General features: G+C 42.9%; 1 protein-coding gene across 4 annotated transcripts in view; it reads left to right on the plus strand.

The window, feature by feature from the left end:
- The first annotated feature begins 1,231 nt into the window (after nt 1-1,231).
- LOC110507315 (S-arrestin) overlaps nt 1,232-18,294 on the plus strand; it is a 29,130-nt gene continuing 12,067 nt past the window's right edge. For all 4 annotated transcript variants that reach the window (XM_036965623.1, XM_036965625.1, XM_036965624.1 and 1 more), the window contains exons 1-8: nt 1,232-1,316; nt 1,729-1,794; nt 2,029-2,089; nt 2,212-2,256; nt 2,488-2,687; nt 10,989-11,048; nt 11,135-11,202; nt 13,112-13,247. In XM_036965623.1, the coding sequence (XP_036821518.1) occupies nt 1,747-1,794; nt 2,029-2,089; nt 2,212-2,256; nt 2,488-2,687; nt 10,989-11,048; nt 11,135-11,202; nt 13,112-13,247 (618 nt within the window). In that variant the 5' untranslated portion in view covers nt 1,232-1,316; nt 1,729-1,746. The remainder of the gene's footprint in view (nt 1,317-1,728; nt 1,795-2,028; nt 2,090-2,211; nt 2,257-2,487; nt 2,688-10,988; nt 11,049-11,134; nt 11,203-13,111; nt 13,248-18,294) is intronic.

The following is an 18,294-nucleotide window of genomic DNA, read 5'->3' on the forward strand; positions in this document are numbered from 1 at the left end:
TCATCCATCCTCAGTTCTCCTATCACAGCCATTAATTCAACTCTGTAACTGTTATAAAGTTACTATTGGCCTCATGGAGAAATCCCTGAGCGGTTTCCTTCCTCTCCGCCAACTAGGTTAGGAAGGACGCCTGTATCTTTGTAGCGAGTGGGTGTATTGATACACCATTCGAAGTGTAATTAATCAGGGATATTTAGTGTCTTTTAATTTTTTTTAATGCATCTACCCATCTTTGCAAGGCATTGGAAAACCTCCCTGATCTTTGTGGTTGAATCTGTGTTTTAAATTCACTGCTCGACTGAGGGACCTTACAGGTGTAATGTGGGGTAAAGATATGAGGTAGTTATTCAAAAATCATGTTAAGCACTATTATTGCACACACAGTGAGTCCACGCAACTTATTATGTGACTTGTTAAGCACATTTTTACTCCTGAACTTATTTAGGCTTGACATAAGAAAGGGGTTGAATACATAGTGACTCAAGACATTTCATCTTTACGTTTTTGGTTTATTTGTAAAGATTTTGAAAAACATAATTCCACTTAGACATTATGGGGTATTGTGTGCAGGGCAGTGGGGAAAAAAATCTGAATTTAATACATTTTCAAATTGTGGAAAAAGTCCAGGGCTGTGAATATTTTCTGAAGGCACTGTAGTAGTAGAATGGCTCAAAGCTCAGTCAGAGGTCGCGTTCCAGGCCGACAACATTGCAACAGTTGCATTGCATCAATTAACAGTGGCATGCCATGTCATCAACTGTGCAGTCGGGCATCAGATTACTAGCTGATGTGGCTAGTGTATATGTTAAACACCTATCCAGGTGTTGTGTGTTGTGGCATACCTCTGCAATAGAGTCAACCTGGAACGCTGCCAGTGTGTACGACCCATCACGATGCACTCTGCTGGTTAGGCCTACTGTACATGTGTAAGGATTATGTCCTCGTGCTTCAGATCTTGGCCCTTAATCAAGCTGACGGAAAGGAGCTGACGATCCAATTAGTAACTAAACTCCTGCTTTATCCCGAGGGAGGCGTGACAGGGAGGACCTGAGGTGGGATGAAGTCGTCCCTAGACACTGATCTATGGTCAGTTTTGACACTTTACTCCATAGTGGTTTAGAATAGGATTCATGGAGGGTGAACTTATCCTAGATCTGTGCTTAAGGGCAATTTCTGGCTTGAGATGAGGCAGAGTCGAGGGGGGGGGGGGGGGGTCAGCAGCACCCACACAGATCATAAATGCAGCCACATAGTTGTGCCTGGTACACTAGTGTTACCTGCAGCTGACCCCTACACGTCCAGCACTACAACTACAGGTCAGTCAACCTGCCCTTGTGGCATTTCTACTGTATAGGTCGGGTGTGGGGAAGATGGGTGGTTAAGCATGTTTGTGTAGCAATTATAAGGTAGTTATGATACGATACAGCAACTTCCCTAGACTGGTATTGAGAAAATAGCAATGCCAGGTGAAGAGGCAAACTATTAGTACAATGAGAGAAAATTGGGTTGATGAAATCATATGATGGGGTTTTTAGAACTAGAATGCTGGAGGCTTTAAACTGTTTTCAGCAGCCATTTAGTGTTTTATTGCCATTACACTGATAGACTGAGTCAGATGTGTATCTATGCCTGCAGATATCGAATAAAGACGGCCGCCAATCAAACAGCCCTTATTTGATCCTATGTCAGTCAGCCGCATTTGTAGTGACAATGTAATTTCTTCTGTAGATTTCAGAGACTAAAACCATGAGCCCCAAACATGTTATCTTCAAGAAACTCTCCCGTGATAAGTCGGTGAGTATCCCTCCTAAGGCCAGCAAAGACAGTACCAGAGTTGTCTTTAAAAAATGATGTATTCATTTTGGTTTTATCCTATCCATCTGCCCGTTCTTGTCATCTATGTTCTTTTCTCTTGTTTGTTTGTTTGTTTGCATTTGCAAGCAGTTGGTGACAACTACAACAGCGTAGGCTATGTGCAGGGCCGTTTGTCATTACCATTGGAAAAGTATCATGTCTGATCTGTCATAGGTTGGGGTGTACATGGCCAAGAGGGACTTTGTGGATCACTGTGACTCTATCGACCCTGTTGGTGAGTGTGTGACCGAGAAACAAAACCATTTCAGGGAAGGGAAGGACTTGCTTCTATTTGGATCTTTTTGCCTTGTGCTTTTGTCATGCTCAAGGGCTATTTCTCTCCCCTATATGAATCAGATGGAGTTGTGCTGATCGACCCTGTACAGGTCAAAGGAAAGAAAGGTTGGTTTTTCAACATTTGAACTCATGTCAGCTTTGTAAATTAAGAATGAAGAGGGGCCAGGAGTTATTCCTGACCATGTGATTTCACGATAGGAAAATCCCTGGGTCCTAGTTATAGCCTATGAATAGGGCACCAAGTTTTTCCTTGTAAGGTTACGTTGTACCTAGGAATGAACGTAACGGTCTATATAAAATGCAGTGAAGACGTTGTTTACTACTTGTGCCCCATAGTGTTTGTCATGCTGTCCTGCACGTTCCGGTATGGCAGAGATGACATGGACGTGATGGGTGTGGCCTTCCGTAGGGACATCTTTCTGACCACCCGACAGGTGTACCCCGAACTGCAGGACAAGGAAAGGAGCATACACACCAAGATGCAGGAGAAACTACTGCGCAAGCTGGGAGACAATGCCATTCCTTTCTTCTTTGAGGTGACTGAGAGCAGACGCATGCTTCGGGGTGAAGTGTACCCTAGGTACAGATCTAGGATCAGCTCCCCTTCCCCAAATCCTAACCTTAAACATTAGCGGGGAAAATTCTAAACTGGCCCAAGATCACATCTAGGGGCAACTTCACCCTACACCGCAGACACACAGTACACAGAGGTGTCATGCCCATAGGGGGCACAGGGGCTTGTGCACTCAGATTTATTCTGTTTAAACAATATTAAATATTAATGTTCCATTTTCTGTTGTTTCTCTGTAATACTACTAACCACCTTGCACTTTTATGAAGTTGGCTTCAGCCAGCCCATGTACAGTCGAAGTCAGAAGTTCACATACAAAAACAATTCCCTGTCTTAGGTCAGTTAGGATCAACACTTTATTTTAAGAATGTGAAATGTCAGAATAATAGTAGAGAGAATAATTTATTTCAGCTTTTATTTATTTTTCATCACATTCCCAGTAGGTCAGAAGATTAAATACACTCTGATAGTATTTGATAGCATTGCCTTTAAATTGTTTAACTTGGGTCAAACGTTTCGGGGTAGCCTTCCACAAGCTTCCCTCAAGCTCCTGACAGAGCTGGTGTAACTGAGTCAGGTTTGTAGGCCTCCTTGCTCGCACACACTTTTTCAGTTCTGCCCACACATTTTCTATAGGATTGAGGTCAGGGCTTTGTGATGGCCATTCCAATACCTTGACTTTGTTGTCCTTCAGCCATTTTGCCACAACTTTGGAAGTATGCTTGGGGTCATTGTCCACTTGGAAGACCCATTTGCGACCAAGCTTCAACTTCCTGACTGATGTCTGGAGATGCTGCTTCAATATATGCACATAATTTCCCTTCTCATGCTGCCATCTATTTTGTGAAGTGCACCAGTACCTCCTGCAGCAAAGCCCCCGCACAACATGATGCTGCCACCCCCGTGCTTTACGGTTGTGATGGTGTTTTTCGGCTTGCAAGCCTCCACCTTTTTTCTCCAAACAGTTCTATTTTTGTTTTATCAGCCCAGAGAACATTTCTCCAAAAAGTACGATCTTTGTCCCCATGTGCAGTTGCAAACCGTAGTCTGGCTTTTTTATGGGGGTTTTGGAGCAGTGGCTTCTTCCTTGCTGAGCGGCCTTTCAGGTTATGTCGATATAGGACTCGTTTCACTTTGGATATAGATACTTTTGTACCTGTTTCCTCCAGCATCTTGACAGGGTCCTTTGCTACTGTTCTGGGATTGATTTGCACTTTTCACACCAAAATACGTTCATCTCTAGGAGACAGAATGCGTCTCCTTCCTGAGCAGTATGACGGCTGCGTGGTCCCATGGTGTTTATACTTGCGTACTATTGTTTGTACAGATGAACGTGGTACCTTCACGCGTTTGGAAATTGCTCCCAAGGATGGACCAGACTTGTGGAGGTCCCAAAAAAATGTCTGGTTGATTTCTTTTGATTTTCCCATGATGTCAAGCACAGAGGCATGTGTTTGAAGTTAGGCCTTGAAATACATCCAAAGGTACACCTCCAATTTACTCAAATGATGTCAATTAGCCTATCAGAAGCTTCTAAAGCCATGACATAATTTTCTGGAATTTTCCAAACTGTTCAAAGGCACAGTCAACTTAGTGTATGTAAACTTCTGACCCACTGGAATTGTGATGCAGTGAATTATAAGAGAAATAATCTGTCTGCAAACAATTGTTGGAAAAATTACTTGTGTCATGCACAAAGTAGATGTCCTAACAGATTTGACAAAACTATAGTTTGTTAACAAGAAATTTGTCGAGTGGTTAAAAAAACAAGTTTAACGACTCCAACAAAAGCGCATGTAAACTTCCGACTTCAACTGTATGTTCCCAATCTCCCAACCCCATAACTAGCTACCAAGAAACCATTTCAGGCTATCAATCAAGTTAAAGTAGCTAGCTTGTCTAACTATCTTAGCTGGCATGCCAGCTGGCAAGGTTGGTACAATTCAGAAAATAAATGTTCTGAATAAGACTCGCATTCCTTTCAATTTTTTACCCAGATTTGAGCAGAGATGCAGAGAATAATGTTTTTTTATTTTTTTAAATGTAATTACTACTAGTCAGGAGGATACAGACAGGCTTAGATATGCAGAAAAAGTATGATCTGTAGTTTTTTTTTACATAGAATTACACATAATGATTATGGCTCTAGATTGTAGGAAAACGCTGTTTCAGGTTTTAGAAAAATGCAAAATGTTCACATTTACAGATGAGGAGCTTGCCCCCCTATTTGACCACTTTCTCACAGCAGGGTAACAATCCTCCAACAACAGGAAATTTAAATTATTATGTGGATTATAATATATGGACATTTTTTGGTAGATTTTTCTGACATTTTAAAGTGAAAATTAAAAACTTTAGAAATCTTTTTAAACTGGAATACATTACAAATGTTGCATTTAATGCTGCGCAGAACATTTTTCTGCGGCAACAAGGTGATCAGATTAAGATAGTGGATGTGACACTGTAAAAAAACTGATTGTAGTAAGTAGTGATGTGACACTGTAACAGACTGACGGTAGTAAGTAGTGATGTGACACTGTAACAGACTGACAGTACTAAGTAGTGGATGTGAAACTGTAACAGGCTGACAGTAGTACGTAGTGATGTGACACTGTAACAGACCGACAGTAGTAAGTAGTGATGTGACACCGTAAAAGACTGCCTGTAGTAAGTAGTGATGTGACACTAACAGACTGACAGTAGTAAGTAGTGGATGTGAAACTGTAACAGACTGACTGTAGAGATGTGACACTATAACAGACTGACTGTAGTAAGTAGTGACATGACACTGTAACAGACTGACAGTAGTAAGTAGTGGGTGTGACACTAACAGACTGACTGTAGTAAGTAGTGATGTGACACTGTAACAGACTGACAGTAGTAAGTAGTGATGTGACACTGTAACAGACTGACAGTAGTAAGTAGTGATGTGACACCGTAACAGACTGACAGTAGTAAGTAGTGATGTGACACTGTAACAGACTGACAGTAGTAAGTATTGATTTGACACTGTAACAGACTGATAATAGTAAATAGTGGGTGTGACACTGTAACAGACTCAAAGTAGTAAGTGGTGATGTGACACCGTAACAGACTGATTGTAGTAAGTGATGTGACACTAACAGACTGACAGTAGTAAGTAGTGGATGTGAAACTGTAACAGACTGACAGTAATAAGTAGTGATATGACACTGTAACAGACTGACAGTAGTAAGTAGTGATGTGACACTGTAACAGACTGACTGTAGAGATGTGACACTGTAACAGACTGACAGTAGTAAGTAGTGATGTGACACTGTAACAGACTGACAATAGTAAGTAGTGATATGACACTGTAACAGACTGACTGTAGTAAGTAGTGATATGACACTGTAACAGACTAACAGTAGTAAGTAGTGGGTGTGACACTATAACAGACTGACAGTAGTAAGAAGTGATGTGACACTGTAACAGACTGACTGTAGTAAGTAGTGATGTGACACTGTAACAGACTGACAGTAGTAAGTAGTGATGTGACACTAACAGACTGACAGTAGTAAGTAGTGGATGTGAAATTGTAACAGACTGACTGTAGAGATGTGACACTATAACAGACTGACTGTAGTAAGTAGTGATATGACACTGCAACAGACTGACAGTAGTAAGTAGTGGGTGTGACACTGTAACAGACTCAAAGTAGTAAGTGGTGATGTGACACCGTAACAGACTGACAGTAGTAAGTAGTGATGTGACACCGTAACAGACTGACAGTAGTAAGTATTGATTTGACACTGTAACAGACTGATAATAGTAAGTAGTGGGTGTGACACTGTAACAGACTCAAAGTAGTAAGTGGTGTAGTGACACCGTAACAGACTGATTGTAGTAAGTGATGTGACACTAACAGACTGACAGTAGTAAGTAGTGGATGTGAAACTGTAACAGACTGACAGTAATAAGTAGTGATATGACACTGTAACAGACTGACAGTAGTAAGTAGTGATGTGACACTGTAACAGACTGACTGTAGAGATGTGACACTGTAACAGACTGACAGTAGTAAGTAGTGATGTGACACTGTAACAGACTGACAATAGTAAGTAGTGATATGACACTGTAACAGACTGACTGTAGTAAGTAGTGATATGACACTGTAACAGACTAACAGTAGTAAGTAGTGGGTGTGACACTATAACAGACTGCCAGTAGTAAGTAGTGATGTGACACTGTAACAGACTGACTGTAGTAAGTAGTGATGTGACACTGTAACAGACTGACAGTAGTAAGTAGTGATGTGACACTAACAGACTGACAGTAGTAAGTAGTGGATGTGAAATTGTAACAGACTGACTGTAGAGATGTGACACTATAACAGACTGACTGTAGTAAGTAGTGATATGACACTGTAACAGACTGACAGTAGTAAGTAGTGGGTGTGACACTGTAACAGACTCAAAGTAGTAAGTGGTGATGTGACACCGTAACAGACTGACAGTAGTAAGTAGTGATGTGACACCGTAACAGACTGACAGTAGTAAGTATTGATTTGACACCTTAACAGAATGGCCGTAGTAAGTAGTGATGTGACACTGTAAAAGACTGACTGTAGTAAGTAGTGATGTGACACTGTAACAGACTGATTGTAGTAAGTAGTGATGTGACACTGTAACAGACTGACAGTAGTAAGTAGTGATGTGACACTGTAACAGACTGACAGTAGTAAGTAGTGATGTGACACTGTAACAGACTGACAGTAGTAAGTAGTGATGTAAGGTTCTAATAATCTGACATTAGTAAGTAGTCGGTGTGACACTATAACAGACTGACAGTAGTAAGTGATGTGACACTAACAGACTGACTGTAGTAAGTAGTGGATGTGAAACTGTAACAGGCTGACAGTAGTACGTAGTGATGTGACACTGTAACAGACTGACAGTAGTAAGTAGTGATGTGACACCGTAACAGACTGACAGTAGTAAGTAGTGATGTGACACCGTAACAGAATGATCAGTAGTAAGTATTGATTTGACACTGTAACAGACTGGCCGTAGTAAGTAGTGATGTGACACTGTAACAGACTAACTGTAGTAAGTAGTGATGTGACACTGTAAAAGACTGACAGTAGTAAGTGATGTGACACTAACAGACTGACAGTAGTAAGTAGTGGATGTGAAACTGTAACAGACTGACTGTAGAGATGTGACACTAACAGACTGACTGTAGTAAGTAGTGGGTGTGACACTATAACAGACTGACAGTAGTAAGTAGTGATGTGACACTGTAACAGACTGACAGTAGTAAGTAGTCGGTGTGACACTATAACAGACTGACTGTAGTAAGTAGTGATGTGACACTGTAACAGACTGACAGTAGTAAGTAGTGATGTAAGGTTCTAATAATCTGACATTAGTAAGTAGTGGGTGTGACACTATAACAGACTGACAGTAGTAAGTGATGTGACTCTAACAGACTGACTGTAGTAAGTAGTGATGTGACGCTGTAACAGACTGACAGTTGTAAGTGTTTTTTATTTAATTTTATTTGACCTTTATTTAGCCAGGTAGGCAAGTTGAGAATAAGTTCTCATTTACAACTGCGACCTGGCTAAGAATAAAGCAAAGCAGTTCGACACATACAACAACAGAGTTACACATGGAATGATCAAAACATACAGTCAATAATACAGTTGAAGAAAATCTATATACAGTCAATAAATAGGCCGTGGTGGCGAAGTAATTACAATATTCCAATTCGACACTAGAGTGATTGATGTGCAGAAGATGAATGTCAAAGGAGAGATACAGGGGTGCAAAGGAGCAAGATTAATAAATAAATAAATACAGTATGGGGATGAGGTAGTTGGATGAGCTATTTACAGATGGCCTATGTACAGGTGCAGTGATCTGTGAGCTGCTCAGGCAGCTGGTGCTTAAAGCTAGAGGAAGGTAAGAGTCTCCAGCTTCAGGAATTTTTGCAAATCATTCCAGACATTTGCAGCATAGAACTGGAAGGAATTGGCTTTGGGGGTGGCTAGAGAGATATACCTGCTGGAGCGTGTGCTATGGTGACCAGTGAGCTGAGATAAGGCGGGGCCTTACCTATCAGAGACTTGTTGATGACCTGAAGCCAGTGGGTTTGGCGACGAGTATGAAGCGAGGGCCAGCCAACGAGAGCGTACAGGTCGCAATGGTGGCTTGAATATGGGGCTTTGGTGACAAAACGGATGGCACTGTGAAAGACTACATCCAATTTGTTGAGTAGAGTGTTGGGGGCTATTTTGTAACTGACATCGCCGAAGTCGAGGATCGGTAGGATGGTCAGTTTTACGAGGGTATGTTTGGCAGCATGAGTGAAGGATGCTTTGTTGCGAAATAGGAAGCCGATTCTAGATTTCATTTTGGATTGGAGATGCTTAATGTGAGTCTGGAAGGAGAGTTTAAAGTCTAACCATACACCTAGGTATTTGTAGTTGTCCACATATTCTAAGTCAGAACCGTCCAGAGTAGTGATGCTGGGCGGGCGGGCAGGTGTGGGCAGCGATCGGTTGAAGAGCATGCATTTAGTTTAACTTGCATTTAAGAGCAGTTGGAGGCCACGGAAGGAGAGTTGTATGTCATTGAAGCTCGTCTGGAGGTTAGTTAACACAGTGTCCAAAGAAGGGCCAGAAGTATAAGTATACAGAACAGTGTCGTCTGCATAGAGGTGGATCAGAGAATCACCAGCAGCAAGAGCGACATCATTGATGTGTACAGAGAAGCGAGTCGGCCCGAGGATTGAACCCTGTGGCACCCCCATAGAGACTGCCAGAGGTCCGGACAACACTGAACTCTGTCTGAGAAGTAATTGGTGAACCAGGCGAGGCAGTCATTTGCGAAACCAAGGCTGTTGAGTCTGCCGATAAGAATGTGGTGATTGTCAGTCGAAGGCCTTGGCCAGGTCGATGGCAGTCGATGCACAGTAATGTCTCTTATCGATGGCAGTTAGGATATCGTTTAGGACCTTGAGCGTGGCTGAGGTGCACTCATGACCAGCTCGGAAACCAGGTTGCATAGCGGAGAAGGTACGGTGGTCAAATACCTTATAAAGGTAGGATAGGTATAGGTCTGTGGCAGTTTGGGTCTAGAGTGTCTCCCCCTTTGAAGAGGGGGATGACCGCGGCAGCTTTCCAATCTCTGGGAATCTCAGATGATACGAAAGAGAGTTTGAACAGGCTATTAATAGGGTTTGCAACAATTTCGGCAGATCATTTTAGAAAGAGAGGGTCCAGAGTTCCTTGTCTGGTTGATTTGTAGAGGTCCAGATTTTGCATCTCTTTCAGAACATCAGCTAGCTGGATTTGGGTGAAGGAGAAATGGTTGGGCGGGTTGCTGTGGAGGGTGCCGGGCAGTTGACCGGGGTAGGGGTAGCCAGGTGGAAAGCATGGCCAGCCGTAGAGAAATGCTTATTGAAATTCTCAATTATAGTGGATTTATCGGTAGTGACAGTGTTTCCTAGCCTCAGTGCAGTGGGAAGCTGGGAGGAGGTGCTCTTATTTTCCATGGACTTTACAGTGTCTCAGAACTTTTTGTAGTTTGTACTACAGGATGCAAATTTCTGCTTGAAAAAGCTAGCCTTAGCTTACCTAACTGCCTGTGTATATTGGTTCATAACTTCTCTGAAAAGTTGCATATCATGGGGACTATTCGATGCTAATGCAGAACACCACAGGATGTTTTTTTTGCTGGTCAGGGCAGACAGATCTTGAGTGAACCAAGGGCTATATCTATTCCTGTTTCAAATTTTTATGAATGGAGCATGCTTATTTAAGATGGTGAAGAAGGCACTTTTAAAGAATAACCAGGCGTCCTCTACTGACGGGATGAGGTCAATGTTATTCCAGGATACCCCGACCAGGTCAATTAGAAAGCCTGTTCGCTGAAGTGTTTTAGGGAGCGTTTGACAGTGATGAGGGGTGGTCGTTTGACCGCAGACGGATGCAGGCAATGAGGCAGTGATCGCTGAGATCTTGGTTGAAAACAGCAGAGGTGTATTTGGAGGGCGTGTTAGTTAGGATGATATCTAGGAGGGTGCCCGTGTTTACGGATTTGGGGTTGTACCTGGTAGGTTCATTTATAATTTGTGTGAGACTGAGGGCATCAAGCTTGGATTGTAAGTAGTGGATGTGCCACTGCAACAGACTGACCATAGTAAGTAATGATGTGACACTGTAACAGACTGATAGTAGTACGTAGTGGATGTGACATAGTTCTGCTGAAGTTGACAGCATGATGTGTTCTGTGTCTTTCAGTTCCCAGACAACCTGCCGTGCTCTGTGTGTCTGCAGCCGGCTCCATCCGATGTGGGCAAGGTGAGTAACACAGCCAGCAGCAGCCTTTCTACCTCAATTAATGTGCGCTGTATGGTATTCTAAATTCTCAACCTCTCTGTTCACAGCGCTGCGCTGTCGAATTCGAAGTAAAGGCTTTCTGTGCCGAGAACCAAGACGAGAAAATCGAAAAGCGGTAAGTTCAGACTCAGAAACAAACATCTAGACACACCAACCAAAGGACAGTCCACTTCTGGATACTGTTTTTTTTTATAATTTTTTATTTAACCTTTATTTGGCTAGGCAAGTCAAATTCTTACTTTCAATGACAGCTTACACCAGCCAAATCCGGATGGCGCTGGGCCATTTGTGTGCCGCCCTATGGAATTCCCAATCACGTCCGGTTGTGATACAGCCTGTTGAAGTACAGTGCAGTTCCACCTTCCCAATTCATATACTAAACTCAGCAAAAAAAGAAACGTCCTCTCACTGTCAACTGCGTTTTTTTTTAGCAAACTTAATTAACATGTGTAAATATTTGTATGAACATAACAAGATTCAACAACTGAGACAAAAACTGAACAAGTTCCACAGACATGTGACTAACAGAAATTTAATAATGTGTCCCTGAAGAAGGGGGAGGGGCAAAAAAGTAACAGTCAGTATCTGGTGTGGCCACCAGCTGCATTAAGTACTGCAGTGCGTCTCCTCCTCATGGACTGCACCAGATTTGCCAGTTCTTGCTGTGAGATGTTACCCCACTCTTCCACCAAGGCACCTGCAAGTTCCTGGACATTTCTGGGGGGAATGGCCATAGCCCTCACCCTCTGATCCAACAGGTCCCAGACGTGCTCAATGGGATTGAGATCCGGGCTCTTCGCTGGCCATGGCAGAACACTGACATTCATGTCTTACAGGAAATCATGCACAGAACAAGCAGTATGGCTGGTGGCATTGTCATGCTGGAGGGTCATGTCAGGATGAGCCTGCAGGAAGGGTACCACATGAGGGAGGAGGATGTCTTCCCTGTAACGCGCAGCGCTGAGATTGCCTGCAATGACAACAAGCTCAGTCCGATGATTCTGTGACACACCGCACCAGACCATGACGGACCCTCCACCGCCAAATCGATCCCGCTCCAGAGTACAGGCCTTGGTGTAACGCTCATTCCTTCGATAAACGCGAATCTGACCATCACCCCTGGTGAGACAAAACCGCGACACGTCAGTGAAGTTTACTTTTTGCCAGTCCTGTCTGGTCCAGCGACGGTGGGTTTGTGCCCATAGGCGACGTTGTTGCCGGTGACGTCTGGTGAGGACTGGCCTTACAACAGGCCTACAAGCCCTCAGTCCAACCTCTCTCAGCCTATTGCAGACAGTCTGAGCACTGATGGAGGGATTATGTGTTCCTGGTGTAACTTGGGCAGTTGTTGTTGCCATCCTGTACCTGTCCTGCAGGTGTGATGTTCGGATGTACCGATCCTGTGCAGGTGTTGTTACACATGGTCTGCCACTGCGAGGACGATCAGCTGACCATCCCGTCTCCCTGTAGCACTGTCTTAGGCATCTCACAGTACGAACATTGCAATTTATTGCCCTGGCCACATCTGCAGTCCTCATGCCTCCTTGCAGCATGCCTAAGGCACGTTCACGCAGATGAGCAGGGAGCCTGGGCATCTTTCTTTTGGTGTTTTTCAGAATCAGTAGAAAGGCCTCTACTGTCCTAAGTTTTCATAACTGTGACCTTCATTGCCTACCGTCTGTAAGCTGTTAGTGTCTTAATGATCGTTCCACAGGTGCATGTTCAGTAATTTTTTATTGTTCATTGAACAATCATGAGAAACCGTGTTTAAACCCTTTACAGTGAAGATCTGCGAAGTTATGTGAATTTTTACCATTATCTTTGAAAGACAAGGTCCTGAAAAAGGGGCATTTCTTTTTTTGCTGATTTTATATTGTCTTTAGTTTCTCTGGATATTTGTGTATTCTGGTTTACTGCACTACAGGTCCAGGTCATTGCATTTCAGAATCTATTGTTATACTGCATGACAATTCTTCACCAAGCCACCAGGCTACTTACTGATTGTTGCGCTTTGACTCCCACAGGAGCTCTGTGCGTCTGGCCATCCGTAAGATCCAATACGCACCGGAGGATAGTAAGACCATCCCGTCCTCAGAGATCACCTGTGAGTTCCTCATGTCGGACAAACCCCTGCATATGCAGGTCAGCCTGGAGAAAGAGGTAAGTTTTCCTTCAGAGAAACCAATCAGTCAGCATCAGTTCCTCACCATGGGCTAGAATTGTGGGAGAAAAACTTGGAACATAGGGGATTGACAGCAGCCCTGGAAAGACAAGATTTAAAATTAGGAGTTTAGTTCCAAAGTGCTTTATCCACCAAGCTTTCACATTTGTTTTTTCATCAGAAATGTTTGGTTATATGTACCTTCATGTGTGTGTGTAAAATATTACTGTTCTCAGATTTTTTATTTATAGATTTTAGATGTGTATTAAAATAACTGCCATTTTTCTGGCCCGCAAATGGCTTTTTACGAACGAATCAGTCCTGAAAAACATCTCTGTGGCCCTCTGCTAAATTTTGATAACCCAATGTGGCTGGAATGGAAAATTTGTATCCTGTATATGTGACTGTGATCTGTGGTTGTCTCGCCGAGTGATCTAAAGATCACTGTAAGTTGCTCTGGATAAGCGGATCCGCTAAATGACTAATATGTAAAATGTTAATATTTTACATACAGATCTCATATCAAATCAAATCAAATTTATTTATATAGCCCTTCGTACATCAGCTGATATCTCGAAGTGCTGTACAGAAACCCAGCCTAAAACCCCAAACAGCAAGCAATGCAGGTGTAGAAGCACGGTGGCTAGGAAAAACTACCTAGAAAGGCCAAAACCTAGGAAGAAACCTAGAGAGGAACAAGGCTATGTGGGGTGGCCAGTCCTCTTCTGGCTGTGCCGGGTGGAGATTATAACAGAACATGGCCAAGATGTTCAAATGTTCATAAATGACCAGCATGGTCAAATAATAATAAGGCAGAACAGTTGAAACTGGAGCAGCAGCATGGCCAAGTGGACTGGGGACAGCAAGGAGTCATCATGTCAGGTAATCCTGAGGCATGGTCCTAGGGCTCAGGTCCTCTGAGAGAGAAAGAGAGAATTAGAGAGAGCACACTTAAATTCACACAGGACACTGAATAGGACAGGAGAAGTACTCCAGATATAACAAACTGACAGCATAAATACTGGAGGCTGAGACAGGAGGGGTCAGGAGACACTGTGGCCCCATCCGAGGACACCCTCGGACAGGGCCAAACAGGAAGGATATAACCCCATTCACTTTGCCAAAGCACAGCCCCCACACCACTAGAGGGATATCTTCAACCACCAACTTACCATCCTGAGACAAGGCCGAGTATGGCCCACAAAGATCTCCCCCACGGCACAACCCAAGGGGGGGGCGTCAACCCAGACAGGAAGATCACATCAGTGACTCAACCCACTCAAGTGACGCACCCCTCCCAGGGACAGTATGAAAGAGCCAGTGACTCAGCCCCTATAATAGGGTTAGGCAGAGAATCCCAGTGGAAAGAGGGGAACCGGCCAGGCAGAGACAGCAAGGGCGGTTCGTTAATCCAGAGCCTTTCCGTTCACCTTCCCACTCCTGGGCCAGACTAGACTCAATCATATGACCCACTGAAGAGATGAGTCTTCAGTAAAGACTTAAAGGTTGAGACCGAGTTTGCGTCTCTTACATGGGTAGGCAGACCATTCCATAAAAATTGAGCTCTATAGGAGAAAGCCCTGCCTCCAGCTGTTTGCTTAGAAATTATTGGGACAATTAGGAGTCCTGCGTCTTGTGACCGTAGCGTACGTGTAGGTATGTACGGCAGGACCAAATCAGAGCGATAGGTAGGAGCAAGCCCATGTAATGCTTTGTAGGTTAGCAGTAAAACCTTGAAATCAGCCCTTGCCTTGACAGGAAGCCAGTGTAGGGAGGCTAGCACTGGAGTAATATGATCAAATTTTTTGGTTCTAGTCAGGATTCTAGCAGCCGTATTTAGCACTAACTGAAGTTTATTTAGTGCTTTATCCGGGTAGCCGGAAAGTAGAGCATTGCAGTAGTCTAACCTAGAAGTGACAAAAGCATGGATTAATTTTTCTGCATAATTTTTGGACAGAAAGTTTCTGATTTTTGCAATGTTAGGTAGATGGAAAAAAGCTGTCCTTGAAATGGTCTTGAAATGTTCTTCAAAAGAGAGATCAGGGTCCAGAGTAACGCCAAGGTCCTTCACAGTTTTATTTGAGACAACTGTACAACCATTAAGATTAATTGTCAGATTCAACAGAAGATCCCTTTGTTTCTTGGGACCTAGAACAAGCATCTCTGTTTTGTCCGAGTTTAAAAGTAGAAAGTTTGCAGCCATCCACTTCCTTATGTCTGAAACACAAGCTTCTAGCGAGGGCAATTTTGGGGCTTCACCATGTTTCATTGAAATGTACAGCTGTGTGTCATCCGCATAGCAGTGAAAGTTAACATTATGTTTTCGAATGACATCCCCAAGAGGTAAAATATATAGTGAAAACAATAGTGGTCCTAAAACGGAACCTTGAGGAACACCGAAATTTACAGTTGATTTGTCAGGGGACAAACCATTCACAGAGACAAACTGATATCTTTAATACAGACAAGATCTAAACCAGGCCATAACTTGTCAGTGTAGACCAATTTGGGTTTCCAATCTCTCCAAAAGAATGTGGTGATCGATGGTATCAAAAGCAGCACTAAGGTCTAGGAGCACGAGGACAGATGCAGAGCCTCGGTCTGATGCCATTAAAAGGTCATTTACCACCTTCACAAGTGCAGTCTCAGTGCTATGATGGGGTCTAAAACCAGACTGAAGCATTTCGTATACATTGTTTGTCTTCAGGAAGGCAGTGAGATGCTGCGCAACAGCTTTTTCTAAATTGTTTGAGAGGAATGGAAGATTCGATATAGGCCGATAGTTTTTTATATTTTCTGGGTCAAGGTTTGGCTTTTTCAAGAGAGGCTTTATTACTGCCACTTTTAGTGAGTTTGGTACACATCCGGTGGATAGAGAGCCGTTTATTATGTTCAACATAGGAGGGCCAAGCACAGGAAGCAGCTATTTCAGTAGTTTAGTTGGAATAGGGTCCAGTATGCAGCTTGAAGGTTTAGAGGCCATTATTATTTTCATCATTGTGTCAAGAGATATAGTACTAAAACACTTGAGCGTCTCTCTTGATCCTAGGTCTTGGCAGAGTTGTGCAGACTCAGGACAACTGAGCTTTGAAGGAATACGCAGATTTAAAGAGGAGTCCGTAATTTGCTTTCTAATAATCATGATCTTTTCCTCAAAGAATGAATGTATCACTGCTGAAGTGAAAGCCATCCTCTATTGGGGAATGTTGCTTTTTAGTTAGCTTTGCGACAGTATCAAAAAGGAATTTCGGATTGTTCTTATTTTCCTCAATTAAGTTAGAAAAATAGGATGATCGAGCAGCAGTAAGGGCTCTTCGATACTGCACGGTACTGACTTTCCAAGCTAGTCGGAAGACTTCCAGTTTGGTGTGGCGCCATTTCCGTTCCAATTTTCTGGAAGCTTGCTTCAGAGCTCGGGTATTTTCTGTGTACCAGGGAGCTAGTTTCTTATGAGAAATGTTTTTAGTTTTTAGGGGTGCAACTGCATCTAGGGTATTGCGCAAGGTTAAATTGAGTTCCTCAGTTAGGTGGTTAACTGATTTTTGTCCTCTGGCGTCCTTGGGTAGACAGAGGGAATCTGGAAGGACATCAAGGAATCTTTGTGTTGTCTGTGAATTTATAGCACGACTTTTGATGTTCCTTGGTTGGGGTCTGAGCAGATTATTTGTTGCAATTGCAAACGTAATAAAATGGTGGTCCGATAGTCCAGGATTATGAGGAAAAACATTAAGATCCACAACATTTATTCCATGGGACAAAACTTGGTCCAGAGTATGACTGTGACAGTGAGGGGGTCCAGAGACATGTTGGACAAAACCCACTGAGTCGATGATGGCTCCGAAAGCCTTTTGGAGTGGGTCTATGGACTTTTCCATGTGAATATTAAAGTCACCAAAGATTAGAATATTATCTGCTATGACTACAAGGTCCGATAGGAATTCAGGGAACTCAATGAGGAACGCTGTATATGGCCCAGGAGGCCTGTAAACAGTAGCTATAAAAAGTGATTGAGTAGGCTGCATAGATTTCATGACTAGAAGCTCAAAAGACGAAAATTGCGTTTTTTTATTGCAAATTGAAATTTGCTATCATAAATGTTAGCAACACCTCCGCCTTTGCAGGATGCACGGGGGGATATGGTCACTAGTGTAACCAGGAGGTGAGGCCTCATTTAACACAGTAAATTCATTAGGCTTAAGCCATGTTTCAGTCAGGCCAATCACATCAAGATTATGATCAGTGATTAGTTCATTGACTATAATTGCCTTTGAAGTAAGGGATCTAACATTAAGTAGCCCTATATTACTTTATTGTTTCATAAAAAAATATATGCATATACTGTAGTACCAGTCAAAAGTTTGGACACTATTTTCTACATTGTAGAATAATAGTGAAGACTATGAAATAACATATTTTAGATTCTTCAAAATAGCCACCCTTTGCCTTGATGACAGCTTTGCACACTCTTGGCATTCTCTCAACCAGCAAAAGCCTTGAAGGAGTTCCCATGTATGCTGAATTTGTTCTAAAACGAATTGCCTAGTTAAATAAAGGTTAAAAAAATAAAAATCCTTCACTCTGTGGTCCAACTCATCCCAAACCATCTCAATTGGGTTGAGGTCGGGTGATTGTGGAGGCCAGATCATCTGATGCAGCACTCAATCACTCTCCTTCTTGGTGAAATAGCCCTTACACAGCCTGGAGGTGTGTTTTGGGTCATTGTCATGTTGAAAAACAAATTATAGTAGCACTAGGCGCAAACCAGATGGGACGTCGTATCACTGCAGAATGCAGTGGTAGCCATGCTTGTTAAGTGTGCCTGCAAAGCACCCCAACACCATAACACCTCCTCCTCCATGCTTCACAGTGGGAACCACACATGCGGAGATAATCCGTTCACCTAATCTGCATTTCACAAAGACACGGCAGTTGGATCCAAAAACGTCAAATTTGGACTCATCAGACAAAAAGACAGATTTCCACTGGTCTAATGTCCATTGTTCTTGTTTCTTGGCCAAAGCAAGTATCTTCTTCTTATTGGTGGCC

Source organism: Oncorhynchus mykiss, chromosome 27 (assembly GCF_013265735.2).
Source record: "Oncorhynchus mykiss isolate Arlee chromosome 27, USDA_OmykA_1.1, whole genome shotgun sequence".
Lineage (NCBI taxonomy): Eukaryota > Metazoa > Chordata > Actinopteri > Salmoniformes > Salmonidae > Oncorhynchus > Oncorhynchus mykiss.